Raw genomic sequence first — 27,085 nt, forward strand, 5'->3', positions numbered from 1 at the left:
CATGTCTTTCCCTGACCCCTACCAGACGAATGTTGTTTCTGCAGGCCCTCCCTTTCATAGTCTCATTTTTGGCCGTTGCCACCTTCACCTGCACTTCGAGAGATGACAACCTGTTGACAAGCAAGGCAGACCCATCCTCAATTCTGGTCACTCTGTTTACCTCATCCAGGCAATCAGTGTGCTTGTCCAGCCAATGTTAAAGTCTGTCGACCTTGGAGGAGAGTCCTCCAATGCCCTCTCTTGAGGTTGAGTAATATTTCCCTGATGGCTGCTTCTGGGATCATGGTGGCTCCCTCTGCCATGGCTTCTGCAGGCTCTGGGGTCTCTGCCAGATGCTGTGACCTGGATGTCTTGGAGGAGGTCCCCCTCCTCCCCCGCGAAGGTGAGCTTTCGCTGTGCTTTATCGGTCTTCCCCATGTTGCAGGAGGATCACCTCTGGCCCGGGACAGTTGATGAGGGGATGTTCCGGCAATGAGCCCGCGTTTAGTGCAGTTGCAGACCTTCGCAGGGGTTTGTCGCTGCAGATGGGCTTGTCCGGGTGGCTCGCCGCAGCGCCCGCCCGGCGCTCTAGTTGCATGGCGTTCTCTAGCGAGGTCAAAGTAGAGCCATTCCGGTGGGGCTCACTGGGTCCAAGAGCCTGAGCTGGCACTGCGATGCAGACCCAGGTGGCGGAGGAGGGAAGCAGCCAAGCTGGCCCTCAGTTCAAAGAAGAGGGGGGGGGTCAGCAAGTCGCACCGTGAGGCCGGTTATATTAGAGAGGCCCCACTCTTGTCAACAAAGCATCTGGTAGGGTCCTTCCCCAAGACCGCTCTATCCTGCAAATCCAAGCTTTAGACCCAGTGCTGCCTCTGTGCCGTCCTCCTGGGCCCACCTGAGCTCCAGTTCACTCAGGTTTGCCCTGTCCACCAATGCCTGCACTGCGTGGCCCCTTCCTCCTCCCACTCCCCTCCGTACCGGCACCCCCACCACGCTGTCCAGGCACTAGGAGGAATCTCCTGACCAAGCATCCCTGCATCTGAGGTCCTTTTATGGCTTTTGTGCTGATCAGGCACTTTCACAGCGGGAGCAGGCTCCAGACTGCCTCTGTTCCCTAGCTTTGTAGTGTAGAGTTATGGAGCTACTGCCGTCCCATTGGGCCAGGAGTGCTTATCCCTCTGCAGCTTCTCCAACGCTCAGTTCTGCGACCCACTAGGCATTGCCCACTACCAGGTCTGTCCACTGGACCATTTGGGGGTCCTTTGAAAGGGATTTCGGGCCCGGCGGCGGTCTCCCAATTGCCTCAGCCCTCAGTCTGTGGCTCGCTACTCCCTGGGATGTCTAGCGGGCTGCAGCCCCATCCCGCGGCGGGGGGTGCTGCTTGTTTTTTCTCTGGGGGCTGGTGGGTGGCTCGGATGCACCCCCTCGCCGCTCAGTGCCCCTCAGTGCTGCTCACTTACTCTGCCCGCCTGCCAGGGAGCTGTAGTCTATGTCGCCGGCCTTGGGGGCAGGCTTGCAACTGCCTCTGCTCCAGGGCTGGTCTCGCACCTTCAGGGCACTGGCCCCGCACTGCCTCCAGTCGGGTCTTGCGCGAGCAGGCGTAGCAAATTGCTTCTCGCTTCGAACCAAGCCAGGCACGGAACGCCTCCCGCTGTTCACCGACTCCTCCTCATGTCGGCAGCTCGGTCGAATCTGGAGTGTGCGCACAGCCGGTTGCGGACCCGAATGCAAGGGGCAGGAAGGTGCTTTCAGCTGCTTCCAGTGGCACTGTGTTGGTGGTTGAGCTGCCTCAGATGCGGCTATTTTAACAGGATTTGGAGGAGCCTCGCACGGAGTTCAAGGAGAGACCGCCATCTTGGACAGGCTCTCTAGCGCCACTGTATGCTACTCATTACTGTGCGGGCACCATATTAAATAGAAGGTTCTGTTTATTTCAGCATTTAGTAGTTCATGATGTTGCTCCCTCACCTTTCATAACGTTGTTATGGAGATAAGCCCATGAGCTAAATAAACACAATGGCTATAGCAAGGTTTGCTTTTTGATATCTTAGCAAGACGTTTACCACCAAAGACCGAACGGTGCATTTTTCATAGTATGGCTTTCCCATATCTGTGATGTTTTGTCTTACTTTGAGAACTCCTCAAACTGTCTTATTTAATAGCTAACACCCCAAAAGCATACAGAAGATGTCCTATTCCTTGTAGTGTGAAGTATTGTTTCTATTGACAATACTAGGTGAGTGTTGTGCTCAAAATATGTCTTTTCATTGAACACAGCATATTAACCTGTTGGCTGCAATGTCCCTCCAAAATTACACTTAACATAAAAATAAGACTTCACCAGACCACATTGCAAGCACCCAACTCCCTTTCCCCATCTAACCTAATGCCATTGCATACCCAATGCACTACCCTTCCCATTACCAGTGTCCTAAAACCCACAGTTCCCCTGAACCTTACTAAAACAACTTCCATCATATCCATTTCCCTACAGAAACCGACCTACTTCCAAGTTTATTTTCGAGTGGGGATGTTCAAGTGGAACAAGAGGGGGAAGCGACTGCAGAGGTTGAAGAGATAATGTCACATACCTAGCAGCCACGGCTGCGTGGGGAATGTGTGACTGTGTACTTGGAAATCAGAGGGCAGGAATTCAAGTTGCAAGCTACTAGCCAATCATTAGTCATTCACCTCAATTCTGGACATACACCCACTACTCAATTTCTTACTCTCCAAGAGTTAAATATCACTAGCCAATGGCTAGTTGCGAGTGCAAATTTTGCATCCTGTGGAACATATGCTATTTTACAAGACCATGGATTCATGGGTGAAATATGGAAATGTGTACATCAGTGGGTGAGTTAGAGACTGGCATAGAATGTCAGTCACCTGCACGTTCATGCTGTGCAGTTGCTTCCAGTTCTGAACTATGTGGTCTCTTGCCTAGGTAGGGCCTGAACAAGGTGGTGCAAGCCAACACCGCCTCAGATTGGGGAAGCCAGTGATTTGCAAATTACAAAGAAAATGTATTTGGCAGCATTTATATCTACATAGGTTTTTGTGAGGGAGCTGTGCCTATGGGCATGCAACAAGAGCCTTCAGTACCTGCTTCGGGACCACAGAAAAAGTAGATTGGGCATGCCATTGATCATTCTCACTTTATGCTGGAATGTCAATGTAGCAAAAAAATGTAGCACAACCATAACCTTTAAGAGCAGGAGTATGGCAGTGCAGATGTCTGTGTCAGTCTCGCCATCTCAGATGGAGGATTTGAATGAATGAGGAAGCTAAACGCCTGAAGATGTTGAGTTTTTGCTTACTGCTGAGCATTCTGTGAAAGGTCTCCCTATCTGAATAGTGGCCTGTCTGCTCTGCGTTGCTGGTGTCTCCTTTCCAACCTCTGTTGCAAGAGCCACCTGGCTCATCAACAGCTATGAAGATCTCATGTATGTGCATGTTCAATGATGGCAAGCCCAGCATGTCGAACCATGGCCTGCTTCTGGGTTGTGGCTCTTTTCTTCCCTTTCCAGGTTATGCAATGAACTGTTGGCCTAATCTGGCTATCGTTAACGTCACTTTTTTATTTGATGCAATTTTATTCCGTTTTTGTGATTTTTCCATCAATGAATCAGTTTATTTGGAAGAAAATCCATTAACCAACATTAAAGCAGACCAATCAATACCAACAGCCATATAATATACCAAAGGAAAAATAGACTTACATACTCCTAGATAGGAAAAATACATTTAAATAACAAGGATAAAACATACATGGAAACAATTATCCAATCTTAAAGGAGCAACATAAACTAAAAAGCCTTTCATCATCACCAAGCACCTGAAGTTAACTTACATATAGTAAGTAGTTAGACTTCAGTTGCTAATCTAAATCCTGTTTCCAACCTCGACAGAAATTAAGCTACCCTCCGGGTCACACATGTTTTAAATGTACTAACATGGTGTCCAAAGTGATTGAACAGCAAAGTTGCACAGCATTGGCCGAAGTGTTTTGATGCACTCTTCTAGTGTTGACATAGGAATATAAAATGTCTAATTTTCCACAAAATGTGCCAGCTGATTGGGCCAACTGGCTTCCCGCAACTAGGTCAGCACTCGCATACCCAAAATAAATTTAACAAATACATAGGCAAGGAGCAAAATAAGCATATAAAATGTAATAAACGAGTTACCTGAATGTGCTGGTTTGATAAAAACCAAATGGACCTTGTACCCAATCACCCCATTAAGTACCGAATTGCGGGGCAGGAATCAATTATTTTAAGTACCAACATTCAAAAATAATCTTCTCTGCTTTCATATACTTCTTAAAGTGGGGTCCTTCAACCGACATTCCAAGGCTTGAGAGTATGCTATGCTCCTTTAGAGTCTGAACTATGGAAGGTCTTTAGCCCCCCGAGTCCTAAGGAAATATGCCAACATGGATCGGCGAGAGGAAGACCAAATCTTGAACAATACAATATGATCTTAAGCTTGATGTAATTTGCTAATCCTGGAGCAGACGGGTAGATTGAGTACTTACAGGCAAAATCAAGTAACTTGAGGGGTTCCGTGTCATAATGTCCCCGCAAAAATATCGCCATGCAAAAGAATCGCCGAAAAATTGCCGTTTTTTGTGGGGACATTATTACATGGAACATGCGGGGGACACCCCAGCAACCCCCAAACCTTTTTTTATTTCTTCATGGGGAGCGGGGGACACCCCCGCAACCCCTGCTGCCCTTGTCCCCATATACATGGTCACCCAAATAATATCACTGCAATATTATTTATGGCGACCATATATATGGGGATAATATTACCTGATACCACTTGAGGAGCTTGAGTTTCTCTGCTACTAGAGCAGAACTGGGGATGTGTCTCAAATTACTGATATTTTTTTAGCCAGTATTCTGGCTCTTTAATTGTCTGACCTTTTTTTACAATCAGTATTTTTGATTGCCAGGTCTGCTATTTTCTATATGCCAAAGTGGAACCGTCACCAACAGTGTGAGCGATGACGCCTTATTCTGTGTCTTAACAGAATCAAAGTGTTCTATTACCCCATAAAGAAAACCTGAATTGTATGTGCAGATTGAATACTCCTGCCATGCCAGTTTAAGGTTTACCATGGTCATCTGGTCAGTCGGTTTGATTTAAAACGTTTTAAAATGCTACTTCTGTGACCAAATGGCCATTTTCAGCATCCTCTATCCTTACTTCCAAGACGTTACTTTGTAGCAGCCGTGGAGCGAACCTCAAAACTCTCAAGGGATCCTTAATTTTTCTAGCAATAATGAGACAAATTAAGTGTGAGCTTTCCTAAGGCAGATTAACAATTAGGATACCCTCTTTGAGTGTAGCTCATCTTTGGATTTTCCATGGGTCGTAGGATGCCTATCCACACAGTCTAGCTTGTTTCAGCAAACCGGCTAAGTCTGCATCCTAGTGTTCATCTTAGTCCTTTTGTCAATATGGAACTTCACCCTTGCTGTGGAAATATACTTCACTGTTAAATTAAAACATTTCGAAACCATATTGGAATCCCACAAACTGAAATACCTACCCATAACATGTGGCTTTCAGGGAGTTTCACACTACCACCATTCAGAGAATGTAAAGCAGGGCGGTGTGTGGGAATACCATGACAGAAGGCAGAAATCAGTAAACCATGGGCACACAGGTTTATTTATATCAGTGTTAAACTGGCAGCTTTTGGAGTGTGCCCAAATGGCACCTCTCTGGAATAACGTTACATGCTCTTGGTCATGTCATCTGACATACCCTTATGGTGTACAAATATGAGTGTGCCCCACTGTTTGGGACTGTGCATTGTTTTTCTAGAGGAAATTGCCAAACTGTTCTGTGTGCATGCAGTATTATCTGCTTTTGCATGCTAGGTAGAAAACACATTTCAGGACATAGGCAGGATCACATAGAACAGCAAAAAAGTTCTAATGCTGTGTAGCATTAATCCAAGAGGCTCTTGTAGATTGCTCTTGATAGTACCTGAAACTCTAGACTCTTGGCAGACTGAGAAACCTGTATTTGAAAGACATGGGATTCTACAAACTCTAAAGGCCAGAAGGGCCGATGTCAATCCCTACATTAATGCATTAAGTTTGCCAACAGTATTCCGGAGTAACTGGGATATCTGAGGAGGGTAGGATCTGATGCTCAGTAGAAAGTTGCAGCTTGCCTGAAAATCACAGTTGACACGGTTGAAATGTCCTAATCAAAGATAGCACAACCGACTAGTCTTGACATAAAGCATTTGTGGTCTCTGGTCTCTGCCCGTGTGTCACTTACAATAACACATTTGAAGGCCGGAGTTTAGACGGCAATGCAGACAAATCAATGATATGGATGTTTTACAGTCAACTCTTGATCGAACACTTTATTCCGTATCCAATCTGTGTTTTTTGTGCAATCCCACGAGTTCCAGTAGATTGCTGCAATTTGTAGTGATGCAAGATGATTCACCTGAACTGAAATCTTTTTTTCCAGACAATGTTCGAAAGAGTTGTCAATTAACCTTTTGTAACACGCTCAAGACCGGAGACCTGTCTCTAAGCGCGAAACTGGGATTTAAACCTGTTTTTCTCTGCTTTTGTTTTTCTTCCAAGAAAAACGCATTGCCCCTGAGCAATTATCCTGGCCCTAGACTTAAAGACGACTTCCAGGGACAGATATCGGAGTTGTGCAGATATTAACTACCAAAAAAATCTAGAAAGAACAAATCGGAGGATAGTAGAACAGAGGGAACAGTTAAACATTTCAGTTCTTTGACTCTGTCGGCGATCCTGGTTGCATTAAGCGGACATCTATAACCCGCAACTGAAACGCACGTCTGATGTTGTCCTTTGTCACACGTTTGACCCTGAAACAACCCATCATTGGTTGATAGGATTTTCCAGACCTGCAATAAACATGTTCCTGATTGATCACTTCCCATCTGTGCCTACAATTTTGACAGGCTGACATTGATTCTTACTACAGCAGTAGCTCTGTTAACCAACACTCGATTAACTAGAATACTCTTTGAACAGGGAACAAACACTGCTGGTAACAGTACCTCAATCGTTTAGATACAATGGCAGATAACATAGATTCAAAGCTCGGTAACAGATTAGAGTGCTGGTAAACACATAAGCACTCATCCTATTCTGTTTCCTGGTTCTCCGCCATCCAAAATATTGGATTATCTGCTAACAGTCTTCATTGGAGCCTGATCAAAGGGTTTTCACTGTACTCTACTGTATTACCCTATCAGTGGGTAATATCAGTGACCAGTTTGGCTTGGATTCCTATATACATAGAAAATGTCAATTCAGTACATTCAAGAACCTGCAACATTTGCTCCCCAGTTTGGTTGTTTTCCACTCGAAGCCACTGTTGGGGAAGCTTAAATTCTACGCTGGGGAGCCACTTTCAGATTCTTTACATTATGCTTATGCTCTTTGCTTTTTTCTCCTCATTGTTTTTTAGTAGGGGAAATCAAATCTCCTTTAAATGTTGCTTACTGTGGTTCTGCCCTGCCCTGTGAATGTTTATCCTGCCAATTCATCTTGCTTTGCTACTCTGTATGACTCGATTTCTCGGGAGTGGGCCTTCATACCTCTCACATGTCTACGGCAAAAGGGAGAACATGACAAAGATGCAGGCTCAAGAAGAATGTACATAAACGTTTTTAAACTTTTTTATTTTAGGGATCAGCACTCGGACTGCAATCACTGCCTTCACCGTCCCCAAGGCAGATGACTGCAAGATTTCTAAAAGATTCTCCTTCAAGGCCCTCCAGTACCAGCAAAGACTTGTATACCAGAATGAAGTGGTTTGCGTTCTTTAAGGGAAGCAGTATCCATGACAGATCAAGTTGAGTAGCAAACTCTTTACTCGACAAGGCCTTCTCCCAAATAACAAAAAGCTGGGACCTAAATGCAGCATAAAGTATGTAGTGCGCTTGTCTAGCACACGTGTATGAAAATCAACAAAAGGGAGATGTAGTGGTCTTTATCTGGGATATCTGGATAGAGTAACAGTGTCTTCTGCATTAATTACTAATATACTCAAAGAAGTGCAAATAAAGTAATATGCTGTACAGGAACACCCAGATGAAGACACTGCCCTAAATGCAATAGTTTGGTGTTGGGCATTTATATAAACTGATGTCTGGGCCAGTACAGTGAACTACAGTGTGGTACAGGTGTGGGTTGCCCTGTGGAACTGCGCTGTTTGCTGGGTCAACACAGAGAAAGGATTGTAAGGAAGGCATGGTATCGAACAGTAAGACAGACACAAGTGATCATAGTTCAAGGGTGTTTATTGAACTACAATTGGGTTTGAAAAACACCCATCTAATCCTAAATCTTAAGATGGGAGCTAGCTACGACCATCAAATAACACAGTCCTAGTCGAGTGTCAAAATAAAAGGGCCTAAACTAATAAACCTATTGCCAAGTCTTACTTCTAAATACAAATAATGTGGGAAACAATGTTATGCAAAAGAAAAGTGTTCAGGAAATGATTTGTCAGGATAGTCAAGCCATTGGCTTCCCTTCCCCAAGTTTCCAGCATGGGACAAGGCAGCACACTCGAGCTTAGCACACTCTCTGCATTCTGTAGCACAAGGATGTAGTTCAAAACTTCAAATCAGGGCCTTCTGTGCCAAAGTCTCTTGGCCATTCAAAGTCTCTTATCTCAGAGGGCCTGATGCAACACGACAAAACATTAAAGTGCCTTTTCTTCTAACGATTTTCACCTATACAACTTATCGGTTGATTTATTGTTCACCCCGCGTCATCCTCCGCCGGGCTCAGATCCACTTTAGCACAAAACCTTCAATTGATCTCCCTGTACCGGGCTCGGACCAAATCTACTTTTGTCACTTCTCAGCTGGATACCTTACAGAGACCTTCGATTGAGCACCCACGCAATGCCGGACCACTCTGTCAAAGGTATTGTAGCTTGCTTTAATGTTCAATCACTCATCAGTCGTTCAAGTTCACTTGCGTCTCTCATCACATGTAAATGTTCGTTCCAGCACCCGCCATACAATGGTGCTGCTTGCAGCCTTGGCTTCAACCAAGACCGGTCTTGTATCGGTCTCCCCAGCTCACCAGCTGTGTTGATTTCACTGAAGCTGCTTTGTTCTTGGAGCCAAGGACGGTTCCACGGCTGCTGGTGATTCTTCCTGCCTTTATTGATGCAGTAGGGCCCCGGTATCTCCGACACACAATGCAGGATTCTTCAGCCTGGTTTTCTGGTCTTACGTTTTCTATTCTTGAGGCCTCTGTAAAGTAACGGTTCCTTGTCGAAAAGGTCAAGGGAATTTCCCTTCTTGCAATCCTTCGGTTTTGCCGTCTTTCCTCTCTTGCTCAGCTTCTGTCAGGAAACTATTTCCTTGTGCGTTTTGCCTCGCTCAGATTATGCTCTTGTGCTCTGCCTTTTATCTGTGTGGGGAAGTGTAATGGAAGTCAGGTGTGTGTGATGATCAGTAATTGCCTGACCGTTGTATTGGGAGACTTCAGTTATACTGCTCGTGTGTTGGTCTGTTTTCTCTCATAGCGGGCTGTCCGTGACAAAGTGTTTGTGTTGTAAAGGGGCGGGTCTGGGGGGTGGATAGAGTTCCTTACCTTGTCTCACCATCCGGTGTCCTACTCCCCAAAGACTCCTCACCCAGGTGATCCTCCCGCACTGGTCCACCCACAGGAACTGGATCCAAAAGCGATGGCCGTGTCTTGGCCACCTGAATGACAGATCCCTGGGGACTAGTGGGTGAGACGCCTTCAGGTTTCTCAAAGGATCCATTCTTTCTGCTTGGGAGGGTAGGCCTTAGATGCATTGATAAGACAAGGCAATGTAGAAAGTCATACAAAATGCTGTGTAATCACCTTAGCTGTTTGTAGTTCTAGGGGCTGGTGCAGGGCTTAGGTTTCAGGCGAACAGGCAAGCAGGAGTCCCCTTTAACATCTGCCGGCTGCCTGGACTCCAAGACAAGATGGCTCCAACCCTCACTACTTCCTTCATTTCACTCGTAGGCAAATAGCACATCTTAATGAAAATAAATAACTATCTCCTGACTACAGGAAGTAACATTTTGTCCCCTTTTGGCAATTGTGGCAAGCCTGACCATTTGAGAGAAACTGTGCCTTCCATAATGCATTTTTGTTTTGTGTTTTCAAATAGTGCTAACTTGCTGCCTTACACTCGCTTTCTAGTGCTTTGAGATATTGCAAATGGTTGGAAAACCTAGGGAAGAAAAACAAAGGGATAATCAAATAAAAACACACAGTTAAAGCTGAATGGAATAAGAGGCATTAGTGCACCACGGGGACTGTGTTTGGGCCCCGAGAAGCACTAATGTTAAACACTGAACATAATGTAAACCAGCCATGAAGAGGACCCTATACAATCTGGAAATTGTGTACAAAGTGAGCTTAATTTAAGCTAGCATTGAAGTGCTAGGTGGGTACATATTAAATCTGCCATGATATGCGAACTGGGCCTAATGTAAAGTGGTAATGATATGATACACAGGTTCATATTTATATGCATACAAATCTAATTGCTCTTTGTAAAAATATTTGGTGTTTTTTCTTAGTGTTTCTTTGAGTTATGGAATTTGTAATGCTGAAAAGGATTACTGCTGTTTGATGGACCCATTATAATAAACTTAAAAAAAGACAGTTTGACATGTTTCATCTGGCCACCTGCACAGATAGCTATAATAAACAAGCTTTGGCTTGTGTAGGGATGGGATTGGCATTTGTCACACTTTCATACTGGTACTACCTGGCCATAAGATGGGCGATAACTGAACAATGGTGTTATTACCTGGGCATATAATGGCAGTGCCTGGAAATCGCCCATTTTATACTTTCCTCAAGTCCAGCCTTTTGGCTTGGTCAGTGCTTGTTTTAAGAGTGCAGAGTGCATGGAACAGATATCAATCAAGTGTTACAAGGGATGCTTGGTTAAGACATTTTTGATTACATCAGAAACGCATTTACATACTGCAACAAGTATGCCATAAACAGACTAAATAGAAATACGGCTGATAGGCTGAAGTTTTATGTTGATGCATGATACAAACTTGCTCAATGCGATGCCAGGAGAATGTTTGGTTGGGTAGGGGCAGGCAGTGGGTGGGAATGGCGATGGGGATTAGCTTGGGGTGGGCCGGCAATGGGTGGGTAAGTAAAGCACACCCACGAGTTGATTGCCCCTCCATATGCCATTCTCCCTCCTACTGTACTTCACTGCAATCGTTTTGGCTTATAGGTGGCACTTTAGCACCACCGAATAGCCAAAACCAAAAAGGGGTCTGGAAATGGTGTGAAGAAACCTGAGGGAGGGGGGTAGTCAGGGACAGGAAACCGTTGGAGGGTAAGAATGGAAAAAGCTAGGAGTTTGGGTGGTACCAACCAACCAATATAAAATTCTCTTAAGAAAAATCTGGGATGGAGAGTTTCCTCATTTTTGTCAGAACAAGCAAATTGCTATTCTGATCTGACCATCTCGAATGTTCATGTCTTTAAACTAGTGGATGTTTTGGGGATTACTGTGAGTGTCCCGTCTTGACAGACCCTGTCCTTCTAGATCAATAGACAGTTGATGACTTTGAATCTTACCTAGAGTAACACCGAACCAGGGTGTCTTATGTAACCTCTATTTTTAATTAGGTTTTGTACAGTACTTCTGCCATGTATCAATCAGCAAATGTCCCTCCAATATTGGTGCTTTGGAAAATGAGCAGGAAGATGTTTATTAATCAGATTAGAAATATATCGCAAATAGAGGAAACCTGTTCTTCTTAAGGGGACTGCCTCCAATTTCATTTGATCTTTCAAGTTTGCATGCAACCAGTTACTGCATACATTAAGTTGGGTTGGCCATTGACCATTCATACAGTACTGCTATATTACAGTTAATTACGTTATAGAATTGAGTTAGCGTTTAATTCAATTTGTAGTTCTAGTTTCATGGAACCCTATGTGTTGTTGCTTAGATTTTAGCATCGTCCAATCAGATCACAACATGATAGTTTTGCTCCTCCACACAGAGAGGTCTATGCAGGCAGGGGATATGGAGGATGGAAAGATGCTGCAGAATGCAAGTTCTTCAGAAGAAACAACTTGTTTGGCCGAGCATGAGGCACTGCGTGTTGCGAGTGAGTCCTTTTGCTGCTGTGTATTCAAAATAGTTTTCTATATTTCTGTGATTTACTTTGTCTAAAGTGAATTTGTTGTAGTGTTCATTCTTTTGCATAGCTTGCATTTTGGTGACCAATTACTTTAAAATGTTTATACTTTAACTTTTCTAAAGTTTACATGCATAGCATTTGTTATATTAACAATGTCCTTCACCCCTGTGACTGAAAATCCAGGTTTTATTGCACTTGAGACTAGTCTTCTATGCATTGTTTACTTTTCTGCCCCAAAGGCAGTGCTAAACATCACATACAAATCATAATAAAACGCATGTGGCTTCAGACTGAAAAGGTCAGACACTCCCAAAACACTTGAGCGAGAATTTAGTGAAGAAAATCTCTTCTGCTAGATTCGACAAAATGAGAACGACTACATATGTACAAGTTAAACCACATCTTTATGTCTAAGGTGTTTCAAGGTGCCCGGGTTAACTCGAGCTGCAACTCTTTCATTCCCTCCATGCTGTTCAAGAAAATAGGCTTTCAAGTTACTCTGGGATTTGAAATTTTGTTTCCCAGCCTGCAGTGTTTCAAGCACAGTTTGCAAACTCATTGTTAAAGGTCAGAAAATGTGCACTCTTCACAAATGAGTGATAATTCACTTTTGATAGTAAGGAATGGTGTGCAGAGCGTATGAATTGGCATTGAAGCCAGGGGCCAAGTAGGTTTTGTGCCTGGCTAGTAGCTTGCAACATTACATTTTTTACCCTTCTTAAATGCATTGTTTTGCCAAGGTTCTTCTGGTATCTCATAGAGACCCTTATTTGCAGTGTCCTGCCTGGGCTTCCATGGAGCTCTGGCTAAACATGGTCTTGCTTCGACCTTTCTTTCGGTTTGCAGATTTCAGTTCATGGAATCTTACCTTCAATTCCTGATGGTCGCTGTTCGATACTCTAGTCCCCAGCCCACTCTTCCCCTGGAACTTGCATGCGCAACAAAGCGCCTCCAGGTTCATCAGTTCCTGTGGCATGAGACTCTCTAGCCTAGGTTGACCGATCTTAAGCCACAGAGCCATTTGGGTTACTCCATGTGCCACGCAAGTTCAGCTATCCTTTTCCAAAAGGAACAGCTTCTGTATTCGAAATCAAGAAGCTGCTCCACCACGGGACTAGCTTTTGGCACCCTATTCTCCCACCCCCCCCCCCCGGTCCCGAAAGCAATTTTGACCCTTCTCTCCTTGGACTGCCACAAGTTTTCCTGAAAGGAAAAATAAAACTTCTTGCGGTTGTTCCTCCTTTGTTCTCAGATAGGTTTCATAATGAAAAGAAGCTATGCTAAAGTTCATCTGACTCGGTTTTTCAGAACCTCTGCTTCTAAAAATTGAAAGCAAACAAACATTTTTTGCACATTTTTATATAGAAAATGTGACGTAAAACGAAGCCCTGTTGACACCATACGTGCTGTAAATTACAAAAAAATATATACAATACTTAACCGATTTCCATTTGTCCAACTTTTACCCTGGTTGTGGTCTCTAGACCGTGCGTTCGAAAAACCGAGGCACGAGAGACTGAGTCATAATGTGTGGCCTGGTATACATCTGTTCTTGGAGGACCCAGCTTGGAGGGAAGCCGAAGAGGATGCCAGAACCATTTGAGGCAAGTGGTTGGTGGGGTCAGTGCAGCGACGGGGCCTGGCAGCAAGAGATGGTTGTGGGCTGACATATGTAGGAGAGGGGAGGGAAAAGACAGACCTTGCTGGGGGCGGCCGTCACGACTGCCTTTTGCAAAGGTCTTTTGTTTGCAGGGTTTAGATCTTGATCCTTTTACCCGATCTAGTGTACCCGCCAGAGATAAACGTAGGATTTGTGTCTATAATGTAGTCTTAACTTTCCAAAAAGTTAGAAAATGTTCAATTTCTGGCTTGCCAACATTGTAAACCATTTGACATGCAAAGTTACACGTTCAATAGACTTTAGCTAAAATGTTATAAATGTAGACCCGTTTTGATCCACATGTCGGCATTATTCACTGGAAAACACCCACTGAACCTCATGCACTTGAAACTAGCCACCCCTTGCTTAACGAGCGTTATGCCTAGTGTCTTGAATTTCCTCCTGGCGAGAATAGGTGTGTAAACTGAAATAAAGGGTAGAGTAAATCATTGTATGAGAGGTGGATTCACTGCTAGTTTGTGTCTCGTATGCCTTGAGACACTTGATCACACATCTTGGACTTTCCCCTAGGAGCAGATTAATATCATGTGTTAGTGGTTGAGGACACATCAGGATTCTCTTGCTTTTGGCTGATTCCCTAAACCTTTTTTGATCTTTTTGTTACCCAATTGTAACCGTTAATTTTTTTTCTTCCATGTCCCACCATTCTCAATGTGCCAGGGAATGCTCATCCATTACGGCCCCTCCCTATGCTTGGAAGGACCACCCTTAACATCTGGATGGATAAAGCATGGCTGTTTTTGCCCTCATGCTATCGTTTAGCTGTGGTAGAAGAGAGGCAGGAGGTGAGTTGGGGAAAGGAGGGGCAGAGTGGAGAGAGGGGGAGGTGCATTGAAAGCTAGAGATATGGCCCGGTCTATATAGGACCATGGCTAGGAGTGCAGGAATGAAGGTTGTTTTGCCCTGCACTTTCCCACAACATAGTCTAACCAGACCCAAAGCTCTGTAGTCTATCAGATCTTGGGCTCTTTCCTATGGATAACATGCTCTCAGGTTTCTCCGCTGAACCAATAAGAAGCAGATTGGCTTTCGGGGACCAGTGCTTCCGACTTGCACCCATCAACACCACAGGTTTTGCATCTGCTTTTCCCACTAATTAATCCCCCATTCGCCCCTCAGACCCTTTTTTCTTACAGATCCAAGTGCAGATAGACCTCCAATAGTGGCATACAGACATTACATATAACCCATACAAAAACTTAAGCATTTGTAAGTACTTGTTTTTTACAGGATCAAGTGCAAGGAACAGATGAAACACTTGTGTATAGGCGCGTTACAAATGCCATATATCATATCATATATATCATATCACATCCCACTTTTGCATTGCAACCCATAGACTGTAGCTGAGCCCCACAAATAATTCAGTCTAGCTGTCACATAGTCACTGACATGGCTGTCCTTTCTGCGCTGAACACACTGCATAGCATGGCTTTTATAATGTCTTAAAACTAGTCATCTCTGCTAGTAATTGAATAGTCACCTCAATTCTAATTACTGTTCACATGCAATGTAATGCGCTTTTATTTTCATGTTTGCACAGACTACAGTTTTCTAAAGGGTCTTCTACCCATCAGCACTCAGAAGCTTTAACAAGGGTAGTAGACAAAATACAAATATTAAATACCATAACATGGGTAAAAATAACTCTTGTGCCAGTCCTGTTCTTTAGCACTCATTTTGATTTATCTTTGGAGATGGAAGAGTCACTTATTTCATAATGTAACTGGCACATTTTGAAGCATGTACATCTACTGTTCTACTTCTTACAATTGGTTTGTATAGCATTGCCCAATTAATATTTCAAATACAACTTATCTATGCATAAATCGCTTCATAATGAACAAACCACGAATCCTGCAATATATATTGTCCAACTCCAGTTCTTTATGCACTAATTCTTGTGAAGTGGAAGACAAAACATCCAATAGTCCCTTCAAAAAGCAATCGTTTGCCCTTAAAAATCTCCAAAGGTGTTTCATAGCACCATGTGCTGCTAGTAGTTTATTACAACATGAGTTTTGGCTCTGTAAACCTTTAGAGTTTATTATATATTCTCCCCCCCCCCCATTGACAAAAGGATGAGGATTGTGCCATATCTCTGACTTTCCTTGCCACTCCTTTTCCTAGGTGTAAGAGCATGTAACTCTGATAGTCACAGGAGTGCACCTCCACATTTTTTGACCCACTAACCAGAAGGCTTAATTTTTATATTGTTCCCAACCACACCACTTCCAAATTCACAATCCTTCTGTTTATAATTTTCATGAATGCTGCAGATTTGTTAACCGTGTTGTCGAACGCTGGGATTGAGGGCTTACAGCACTGCATAATCTGTGCAGTGTAATACTGGTACTCGTTCGCTAGACACAATTGGTATGCTGCAGTTTGTTAGGTGGCATCAAGAACATGGTAGCTGCATGATCTATCACTTCTACCACCGGGGCCCATGGTATTCTCTACATTGATATCATTTGGGTACACATTACAACACATAACTTTTATTGCACTCTGAAATTGATTTGCGGTTTTGAAATACCTACATTTTACCCAAGGTACACAGGAACATTTAATTGTGGAATATGGGTCTTTTTTTTTTAATTTCTTCATGAGGAAAATACAGCTCCTAGCCTTCTTATACCAACGAAACGACTCCCTTGGGAATGCCACAGACAGAATTCTTTTTATTGGTATCATTTCATGTATCAGAAGAGATACCGTTTGTCTGTTGTCTTAATTATCCGAGCAGGGTTTAGAGCCTAACTAGCAGGCCTAGCCATCCTCTCATTCGGAGATTCCAAGTTTCCCTTCGATGTAATGATAAGAAGGGCGGCATTGGGCCCATGTTTGGCCACAATGCACTGAAGGTGTGCTCTTTGAGGAGAACATCTTAATTGAGATTTGAGGCAACTGTCGACTTTCACAGAGGGTCTCAAGAACACACCACCTCTGATAGTTACATTTTTTTTTCTTCAGAATAGTCAGCCGTCTTGCTCACTCTCTCTCTCTCTCTCTTACTCTTCTCCAACCCCCCTAACCGCAAGTGCGGGCCATTCCCTCTCTAACTCGGGCGTACCTCAACACAAGGGTTCTCACTACAGATAGGTAACTGCTATCTAAGAAGATGTCTGACTGGTTGTGATGACCTAAAGGCAAATGCCTTCTCTCTAATTTCCTCTGGGAACAATCTAAGTGATCCCTGACTTAAGTTTCCCAATTCAATATAACGTAAGGGTTAGTGCCTTCCAGACTGTAAGGTCTCACTTGGTCCATTGTTTCCACACACTGCTATTCCACTTCCTATGTCGCTCTTCCTTTCCTCCTACTACTCCACTCCCTGTCTCTCCTTTACACTTCCTCTTCAATCCATCTGATGTTTCTCTGCCTACGTGCACCCTCCGAATATACTCAACTAGTCTCTCCCTCCTCCACAGCAAAACTACACCCCTCTCCACACTTCTAATACTACTCTTCCCTCTCCACATTACTACTTTCATTCCTCTTCCTTTTAGACACTACTGCTCTCCCCTATCCAGTCCACGGATACCTTCTCTCACATTCTGTCCTTTCACTTCCCTAGTCACCTTCTCATTTGCTCACTATTATCTTTTAGTTCTACTCGCACCCCTTGCACGCACACTCAAACCAAAGGACAATTTTCTCCCACCAACCAATGCCTCACCTTGCACAGTCTTTCATCAACACCCTCCATGCTCTTCTACACCATCCCGCATGGACTATTCATCCTCCTTTTCCTGCCATGACCTCGCCCAAACCCCCACAATCGTGTTTCCTTGTTCAACCAGCCCTTTCCCTTCCATTGGCTCCCTTCTACATGGTTCCTGGGGCAACCGTTGTATTTCCTTTAACCAGCGATGGTGTTACACATGATCAAAAGCATAAGTGGCCTTAAGCCCCAGCCCTTTCTCATACATGCGTCAGCAGGCTCTAGTCAGTGGCTGCCCACTGCAGTGAGAATCAATTTCAATGCCCCAGTTCATATGAGAGCTTCCCAGTGATGCCTTGGCCCTGTTGTAGGTAAGTGTATAGTAATTATGGATGAGCATGTTGAGGCTGCTGCAGTCTTGAGGTGGGTGACACCATTGGTTGAGTTAAATTTTCATGGGGCACTGGCATTGCCAGATCAGTGTCTGGATTGTTCTGCAGTTTGGAACTCTGTGACTTCTCTCTGCTTATTGGGCTGTTCGCCACCATTGGGTCTTCTGGCAATTGCAGTTTCCTAAGAGAAACGGAAGCTGACTGCCCACATGGGGCAAGAAAAGCTTGTTCTCGTTTCAAAGATGATGGAACTTGTGGAAGGGCCATGGTCTGGGATCCTCAACATCCACAGCCTGCCACTTGGGCAGGACTGGCACTGATGAAAACACAGTTCGCTCCCACCCCAGGCTGAGCGGGGTCCCCATCCCCCTCTTGACGGGTTCAGATCCCTGAACCTGTCGCACAACTTAGTCAAAGAAGATAGCCACTACCAATGTGCTAGTAGCTAGATGTATGTTGCTGTGAAACTTTACAGAAGAGATGCTTCCCTAACACCGCTCAGATATGACTAAAACCAAAAACATTCAGGATTTCTCACAGCACCTTCCCGGAATTTTCTGAGGTAAAGCACACTGTTGTGCTCTGATCTCTTTTACTGGTTTGGGTCCAATACTTTGATTATGCTGTGCAAAATACATTTCGAAGGGATTGTGTCCTCTGACTTATTCCTTATCTTTAATATAGATTATCTCCCAGCTTGCTGGCCTCGGAATTTTTTTTTCAGTAGAGGGCGCTGCGCGTCGACATCCCTCGAGCCGATGTCCCTCGACGGCCTCTGTATTGGCGCCGACGTCATCATGCGTATAAATAGACTCGCGCAGCGTCCGTTGCTCAGTTCCGTTTTTCCGCGCTTCGTGGGGCCTCGGAATATCGTTGACGAGTTTGGCTCCTTCTGCCAAATGTACTTCATTATTCCTCATGAATACCGACTCGTACTCGATGGTTTCCTCACCCGAACCGACGACTCCATGGTCCGGCTTCAAAAAATGTCGAGACTGTGGAAAGAAAATGTCGTTGACGGATCCTCACAGGATCTGCTTGTGGTGCTTGGGATCCGAGCACCATTGTTCGGAGTGTGAGGACTGCATGTCCATGACGGCGAAAGCCTTGAAGGAGCGCAAGGGGAAGCTCGAGAGAGGTAAGTCACTCAAAACCTCCTCGAAAGTTTCTTCGGCCGAGGCATTCGTCTCCTCGCCGTCGAAAATATTCCCATTCTAGATCTCGAAGTAGCTCCCACCATTTGTCGAGATCAAGACACTCAAAAAAGAGACGTCGAAGGTCCCCTTCCTCGTCGTCTTCTGTGTCTCCAGAAAGGGTCTCCTTTCCCACTAAACGCAGTTCTCAAGCTGAGTGGGAGGAATTCAGAAACAAAATGTTAAGCGTCTTCGAGAACGCGGGCTCGACCCCCTCGAAGACAGCTGAGGGTGATACCCCGGGTGAAAAACCCAAAAAATCAAAACGCTGCGAGTCGCAGCACCCGGCGAAACATTCCACCCGAGAGCGCCATGAGCCATCGGGTAAGAAGGCACCATCTTGGACGCCGTCGTCGAAGATTCCTTCGCACGGATCGGCGCCATCGACACCGTTGTCGAAGGGTCCCTCGACCCATCGGTCGATCGACTCGAAGCCGATGAAGGAGAGGACCAAGGCCACTCCACAGCCAACGGTGATTCCAAGGGCCTCCGGCACGACGCCGAGACCGTCGTCGATGCCCTCGAGTAGGATCCCGATCCTCTCGAGTTCTTCGAGACCCCTTCCAGTTTTTTCGACGGCGTTCTCGGCGCCTTCGAAGCCTGTTACATCGGCATCGACGTTTTCTCGCCCAATAATGACGAGTTTGGCTCCTTCTGCCTTAGAGATGGGTTTTACACCATTTCAGAGGTCAGAGTACCCAGGACTATCTTCAATTTATGAAGGGGGGAAGATTCTGACCAGGAAACATTTGGGTTACAGAGGACCACACTGCCTATTACAGAGGATTTCACCTCTGAGGAAAGAAGGCTGAAGGACCTACAGGAGTCACTACATGAGGCAAGTGGGCTGGACACTTCCCCAGAAGTGGAATTTGTTAAGCCAGACCCAGGGGAACATGCCGAAACACCCTATAAAACCCTGATGGCAGGAATTATTGAATTTATGGGTTGGTCTGCGCCTTCACCTGTATTTCAACAGGATGACCTAACAGACATATTAGACAAAGGCCCACAGGAGGACCCGGTGGTCCCCTTCAATGCAGCCTTACAAAAGAAAATTGCATCTAATTGGGAAACTCCTGAAGTCATCCCTGCGGTCAATAAAAGATTGTCAGCCAAGTATAGGGTAGCGGCTGCTGACCCTGAATACTTATCAAAGCACCCGACCCCAGAGAGCCTGGTGGTTCAAGCGGCAACTTCATCTAGCAGTAGGACCGCTTACCCTACTGTCCCACAGGATAGAGATGACAAGAGGTACGATTCTATGGCGAAGAAAGTCTTCTCTGCCTGTAGTATGGCATTGAAGTCCATCAACGCCACCTGTACGCTCGCCAGGTTCAGTCACACACTATGGGAGTGTGCTTCATCAGCGGCTGACTGCATACCCGAAGGAGAGGAAAAGGAAGCCTTCCTTAAAATTATTAAAGATGGCAAAGATGCCATGTGCGAAACTGGCATCGATTCCGCTGACAGTATCAGCAGGGCCATGGCGGCAAGTACAAAAATCCGCAGGCATGCATGGTTGCGAAAGTCGGGCTTTGCTCCAGATGTACAGGCCAGGCTTTTGAATATGCCCTTTGATGGCTCTTCATTATTCGGGAAAAAGGCTGATGACAGTCTGGAAAAGTTACAGACTTCTAAAGCAGCAACAAAATCTTTAGGAGCTGCTATCCGCCAAACTCCTTTTCATCCCTCAGGAACCTCTGGGAGAGGAAAGTCCTTTCGCTATTATTCCGCATTCGGGAAAGGCGGAGGACAGCCGGCTCAAAGAGGCCAAAGGAGATCCACCCGAGGTGGACGGGTCAAAAGTACTAAGACCGCAGCAGCAGCAGGTGCCTCTTTCCCCTAGGCATCTGCATCAGCCGCCCCCAAACCACTCTGAGGCCTTCACACACAATACACCTGTAGGGGGCAGGTTAACTCACCATCTGACGGAATGGCAGGCTATAACGTCAGATGCTTGGGCATTGGAGACAGTTGGCCAGGGTTACTGCCTACCCTTTCTACACATTCCTCAGAGTCATCCACTGGGGAACAGCTCTCTAAAAGTTCCAGATCCGCTCCTCTTGCAGGAAATTATAGACCTGCTAGAGAAAGGTGCCATAGAACCGGTACCTGTAGCGGACAGGAACAAGGGCTCCCCCCTACTTCCTCATACCAAAGAAGGACGGAGGACTGAGACTCATCCTGGACTTACGAGAATTGAACAAGTTCCTCAGGAAGGACAAGTTCAAGATGGTAACTCTCTCTCAGATCCATCAAGCCCTCCAGCTCCAGGACTGGCTGGTATCTCTGGACCTTCAGGATGCTTATTTCCATGTGCCAATCCATCTCAAACACAGGAAATACCTGAGGTTTGCAATTGGCGACTCTCATTATCAATTTCGAGTTCTGCCATTTGGGCTGACCTCCGCCCCGAGGGTCTTCACCAAGCTGATGTCGGTAGTGGCGGCGAGTCTAAGGAGGGAAGGGATCCACGTCTAGCCCTACCTGGACGATTGGCTGATCAGGGCTGTATCTTCGGAACAGGCCCAGGCCCAGCTAGATTGTCTGCCACTTCCTTCACAGACTGGGCTTCTCCCTCAATTTAAAGAAGTCACAGATGATACCATCACAGAGACTCCAGTTCATTGGAGCGGTCCTGGACACTTCCCTGGGAAAAGCCTCGCCACCAGAGGTGAGGGCTCAAGATATTCTACAGATGGTCACCAAGTTTCAAAATGCCCAACGTCTCCCAGCCTTCGACTTTTTGAGGTTGCTAGGCCTCATGGCATCCTGCATCTTCCTTGTGCCAGAGGCTCGCCTGAGAATGAGATCTCTTCAGTGGGCACTGAGAAGTCAGTGGTCGCAATTCTCAGGGAGAATGACAGATCTCCTCCGGATTCCATACAAGGTAGCCCGCGACCTTCAATGGTGGGCCTATCCAGGGAACATCTTGAAAGGAGAACTGTTTTGGCAACCATGGCCGGAGATAACAGTAGTCACAGACGCCTCACTAACGGGGTGGCTAGCCCATGCCAACGACTTGACCATCAGTGGTCGTTGGTCTCCATCGGAGTCCAGACTACACATCAACCTATTAGAGCTGAGAGCGATCAGACTAGCGCTGAAAGCTTTCCTGCCATCAGTACAGGGGAGAAATGTCCTTATTATGACGGACAACACGGTGGCCATGCACTACCTCAACAAAAGAGGAGGCGTAGGATCACTGCCACTGTGCAGAGAGGCGATGCAGCTCTGGTTTTGGGCAATCCAAGAAGGAATCTCTCTATCGGCAGTCCACCTAGCCGGAGAGAAGAACTTGACAGCGGATGCTCTGAGCAGGCAGAGCAGTCTCCCACGAGTGGGAGCTAGCTCAGGAAGTCCTTCAAGAGTTCTTCGCCCTTTGGGGAACCCCACAGGTGGATCTGTTCGCCACAAGCACCAACAGGAAGTGCGATCTGTTCTGTTCAAGGGAATTTCCCCCGAGAGGAGCTCTAGGCGATGCGTTCGTAGTGGACTGGGAGTTTCCACTCCTTTACGCATTCCCTCCAGTCCCTGTTATTCCTCAAATGATCAGGAGGTTGAGAAGATTCCGGAGGACCATGATCCTAATTGCCCCCAGACTGGGCCAGGAGAACGTGGTACCCGGACCTTCTGGACATGTCCATCTGCCCTCCAATTCGTCTTCCACTCAAGGAGAATCTTCTCTCACAGAAGGGAGGTCAGGTTCTCCATCCAGACACCAGAACCCTCAACCTTCACGCCTGGCTTCTGAAAGGGTGAGGTACAAGGATTGGGACCTCCCTGATGACGTCATGGAGATGTTGCTTTCGGCCAGAAGGCCAGCAACAAAGTCTTTATACCACTGCCGTTGGAACAAATTTTGCAGCTGGTGTAGGGAAGAGAATATCGACCCTTTTTCATGTGGTACACCAACGGTGTTATCGTTTCTACTCTACTTGGCAAACTCAGGCCTTCAAGTTGGCACTGTAAAAGGCTACCTCACAGCGCTTTCTATCTTCAAGCGCACTGCAGAGGAACCATCGTATTTCAAACTTCCTCTAGTGGTACAATTTCTCAAGGGACTAACTAATGTTTACCCTCCAGAACCATTCCAGGTTCTCTTATGGGACTTAAATTTAGTCTTAAACTTCCTAATGGGCACTCCATTCGAACCACTTCACTCTTGCACGCTGAGATTTCTCACGCTTAAAACTGTCTTATTGGTAGCACTAACATCTGCTAGGAGGGTAAGCGAGCTACAAGCTCTCTCCTGTAAACCCCCACATACAATCTTCCACAAGGACAAAGTTGTCCTACAGGTGAAGCCTAATTTCCTCCCAAAAGTGGTTTCTGAATTTCATATTACTCAGAAAATTACTTTACCTTCGTTCTACCCTCCTCCCCATCCGGTGAAAGAGGAGGAAAGGCTAAATAGGCTGGACCCAAGGCGATCTCTCAGCTTTTACATCAGCAGATTGGGTAGGATTAGGCAAGCAGACCAACTGTTTGTAGGATACTCAGGTCACAAGTTGGGACTACCCATAACAAAACAAACCATCTCCAGGTGGATTATGTTGGCCATCCTGGAATGTTACAAACTAGCAGGGAAAGAGCCTCCTCAAAATCTTAGGGCTCATTCAACCAGGGGTATCGCAGCCTCCTCGGCCCTCCAAAGTGGGGTTCCGGTTCGAGACATATGTGCGCTGCCACATGGTCGTCCGCACATACCTTCTCAAGATTTTACAACCTGGATTCCTCCTCTAGTCAAGAGACTAGGTTTGGCAAAGCCGTATTACATTCTGTTCATTCCTAAAAGGAAACATGGCGGTTTATTCCCACCTCCAATTACACACCACTGCTATGGGAGTCCATCAAAGATGAGGAATACGTCGGAGGACACAATCCCTTCGAAGAACAAGTTACTTCTTACCTTGTAACGTTCTTTAGATGGGATGTTCCTCCGACGTATTCCTTATCGCCTCTCCCATCCATCCATCCCCGCAGTAATACTTCCCTTGTGGTTGCAGCTTACGCTCCTTCAAGGTCAATAACCAATTCATGTAAAACAACTGTTAACGTCAAAACGGAACTGAGCAACGGACACTGCTGCGCGAGTCTATTTATACGCGTGATGACGTCGGCGCCGCTACAGAGGCCGTCGAGGGACATCGGCTCGAGGGACGTCGACGCGCAGCGCACTCTACTGAAAAAAAAATTCCGAGGCCAGCAAGCTGGGAGATGATCTATATTAAAGATAAGGAATACGTCGGAGGAACATCCCATCGAAAGAACTTTACAAGGTAAGAAGTAACTTGTTCTTTTGTTTGAACTGTTGCAGAATATTGCGTAGCTCCTAAAAAATTCAGGAAAGGCGCTGTGAGAAGCGATTTTCTTTTTAATTTTTTTTGTCACACAGCTTAACTGCAATCATGGTAAACGTGGTTTTACACTTCAAGACATTGGAATTCCAAATGTTAATTTGGAATTTTCCATTCAAAATCCTAAATGGTTTAATAAGTTTCCAAGCACTTGAAGTGAATTTCCTCTGATCATCTAAAAGCTACTTAATTGCCTGAGGACCTGCTCCCTGCCCTTGTCCTAGGACTAGTAGATGGTCTTTTCTTGTGAGAATTGACAGTACTGGATCTCATTTAGACTGGGTGCCTGCAAGTTGTGAAGGACTGTGCTTAGTAACATTGATACCCCATCCTCTTAATTAAAAAAAACTATTTGGCAGCTTGTACGTGAGTTCTGAGAGCTGAGCTTCCAATTTGAAGCACTGCTTTTAGGTGCTGTGCAAAGTAGTGTGAACTGAAAGTACTTACCAACGTACTTACCAACTGTGGTGGTGTTAGGACTACAATCTGCCTTTACTGCCAGGTTAAAAGCTGTCTAAAATTCAAAACTGAAGTCTTTGTTAAGCTCCTCTGAGGACAGCATAATTTCACTATATGCCTTCTGCTTGTCCACTTAGTGTGTCTATGCACAAAAGAAACACTTGTGAAAATGCTTCAATAATGGACCATGGCATCCTGCTTCCACCTGTGTTGCTTGTTTTGGCTTCAAGCATTTTCTTCCCCTGCAGAGATCATTGACACTGGCATCAATGAAGCTGATGTAAAGTTCTAATGTCCCGTTGAACAGTTTCGCCCTGTACAGCCTACTCCAGACTAACTGACTCACCTCTAAGATCTCCTACCACCTTACAGTACACACACAAACCCCCACAGAAGGCCATCGCATTACTAGCTATTAGCACATCACCACTAACCAAGCCACGATAAAGCTCTCCTATTTAGCCCTGTTGCACTTTCCTACAACATCGGCTAACCAGACCCAGAGTGTTGTAGTCTATCAGACTAACCACCTGTGACTCGCTACTTGAGAACTTTGCACCAGGCATCCATCTGACAATCAACTAACTGGCAAATAACTGAATTAGAGGAAAGACTGGGGCATAAATGCGTTGCTATGGTGATTCACTATTCACCCGGATCCCCCTCAGTCGTGCTCAGATCTCTTTAGCACAATGTTTGCAGGATATTCTTTCTGGTGACTCACGGTTCACCCTGATCCTCCTCAGCCGGGCTCAGATCCCCTTTTAAACACAATTAGTCTCCCTCAGCCAGGCTCGGACCAATTTCAATCAAGTATCAAAGACTTTCGATTGTGCACAGGGTTTAGCTTGATCCGTTGCAAGACCACTTCGATTTTACAATGCCTTCTCTTTATTTTTGTCCCCTTTGGGTTTTGATACCTAACAGAGAGTTTTGTATGAGCACACACGTGGTGCCAGACCACTCTGTTTACGGTATCTATCGTTGCTTCAAAGTTCAGTCGCTCATTTAGTGCATTAATTATATTTGCATCACTTGCCACATACGCCTCATGCACCGTCCTCTTCAAGTTCCTTCATACAATTTTGCTGCTTGTAACCTGGGGTTTCAGATAGCCCGGGTTGGTATTGGTCCCCCCAACTCACTGGCTGTGCTGCCTTCACTGGATTTTCTTAGTTGTAGGAGCCAAGGACAGTACCACTGTGACAACCGCTTTTTCCGCCTTATATCGACGCGGGAGAGGCCAGGGTACCTTCAACACACACAATGCAGGCGTTTTCAGCTTTGATTCCAGGTCTTGTTTTCTATTCTCAAAGGCTCATAAAGGTTATGGTCTTTCGGTGCAAAGGTCAAGGGCCCTTACTTTGTTTTCCTTTTCGGTCTCACCGTCTTTCGCCTTGTATTAAACTGCCATCTTGGAACTTCTGCCTCCTCGTGTGCCTTGCCTCGCTCAGTGTGTGCTGCCTTTTTATCCGTGTGGGTAAGTGTGATGGAAGTCAGGTGTGTGTAATGATCAGTAATTGCCTGACCATGGTGTTGGGACATGTCGGGCATACGGCTCAGTGTCTGTTTTCCCTCAGTGAGTTGTCCACGAGAGAGTGTTTGTGTCGGAAAAGGGGGCGGGCAGCGGTGAATCCCAAGTCTCATGGGGTAAAGGAAAGGGGATACCTCATCTCGCCGGCCTGTGCACTGCCACTCCCTGAAGACCCCCACCTCTACCCTATCCAGGTGATCCTCCCGCACTGGTCCACCCCCAGGAACTGGATCCAAAAGCGATGGCCGTGTCCTAGCCACTTGGACGACAGATCCCCGGGGACTAGCGGGTAAGACACCTTCAAGTTTCTCACACACCTCTTAACTTTTCTCTCTAATGATATTTCGTCCTCAGGATTGGGACGAGTTTCTCTTGTCACAAGGTATCTACCTTCCCCAACTGGATAATTTTTTACTTGCTTTTTCGGGATTTTACAATTCTGATTCGTTTTATATTTGATTTCTCATCCTTCGATGTAATGATGCCCTGGTGGCCTCATGCTATTACCGGTTCCCCTGTTACACCTCTGTATGCAGAGGAAGGTTGCAGGGCTCTGGTTTTGCTCGTGTGGGGTTTCATGGTCCTTCCACTCATCGGCTCTCTGTTCCTCGTCTGGTT

The 27,085-nt window shown here is 45.7% G+C and overlaps 1 protein-coding gene across 11 annotated transcripts in view; it reads left to right on the top strand.

The window, feature by feature from the left end:
- The window catches only part of CCSER2 (coiled-coil serine rich protein 2), a 1,037,685-nt gene that overhangs the window by 236,802 nt on the left and 773,798 nt on the right, over window positions 1-27,085 (top strand). For 9 of the 11 annotated variants that reach the window (XM_069610752.1, XM_069610751.1, XM_069610750.1 and 6 more), the window contains one exon: window positions 12,038-12,145. The exons of the other annotated variants lie outside the window; for them this stretch is intronic. In XM_069610752.1, the coding sequence (XP_069466853.1) occupies window positions 12,038-12,145 (108 nt within the window). The remainder of the gene's footprint in view (window positions 1-12,037; window positions 12,146-27,085) is intronic. 11 annotated transcript variants of the gene reach the window in all.

Source organism: Ambystoma mexicanum, chromosome 8, assembly GCF_040938575.1.
Source record: "Ambystoma mexicanum isolate Mex_15411 chromosome 8, UKY_AmexF1_1, whole genome shotgun sequence".
NCBI lineage: Eukaryota > Metazoa > Chordata > Amphibia > Caudata > Ambystomatidae > Ambystoma > Ambystoma mexicanum.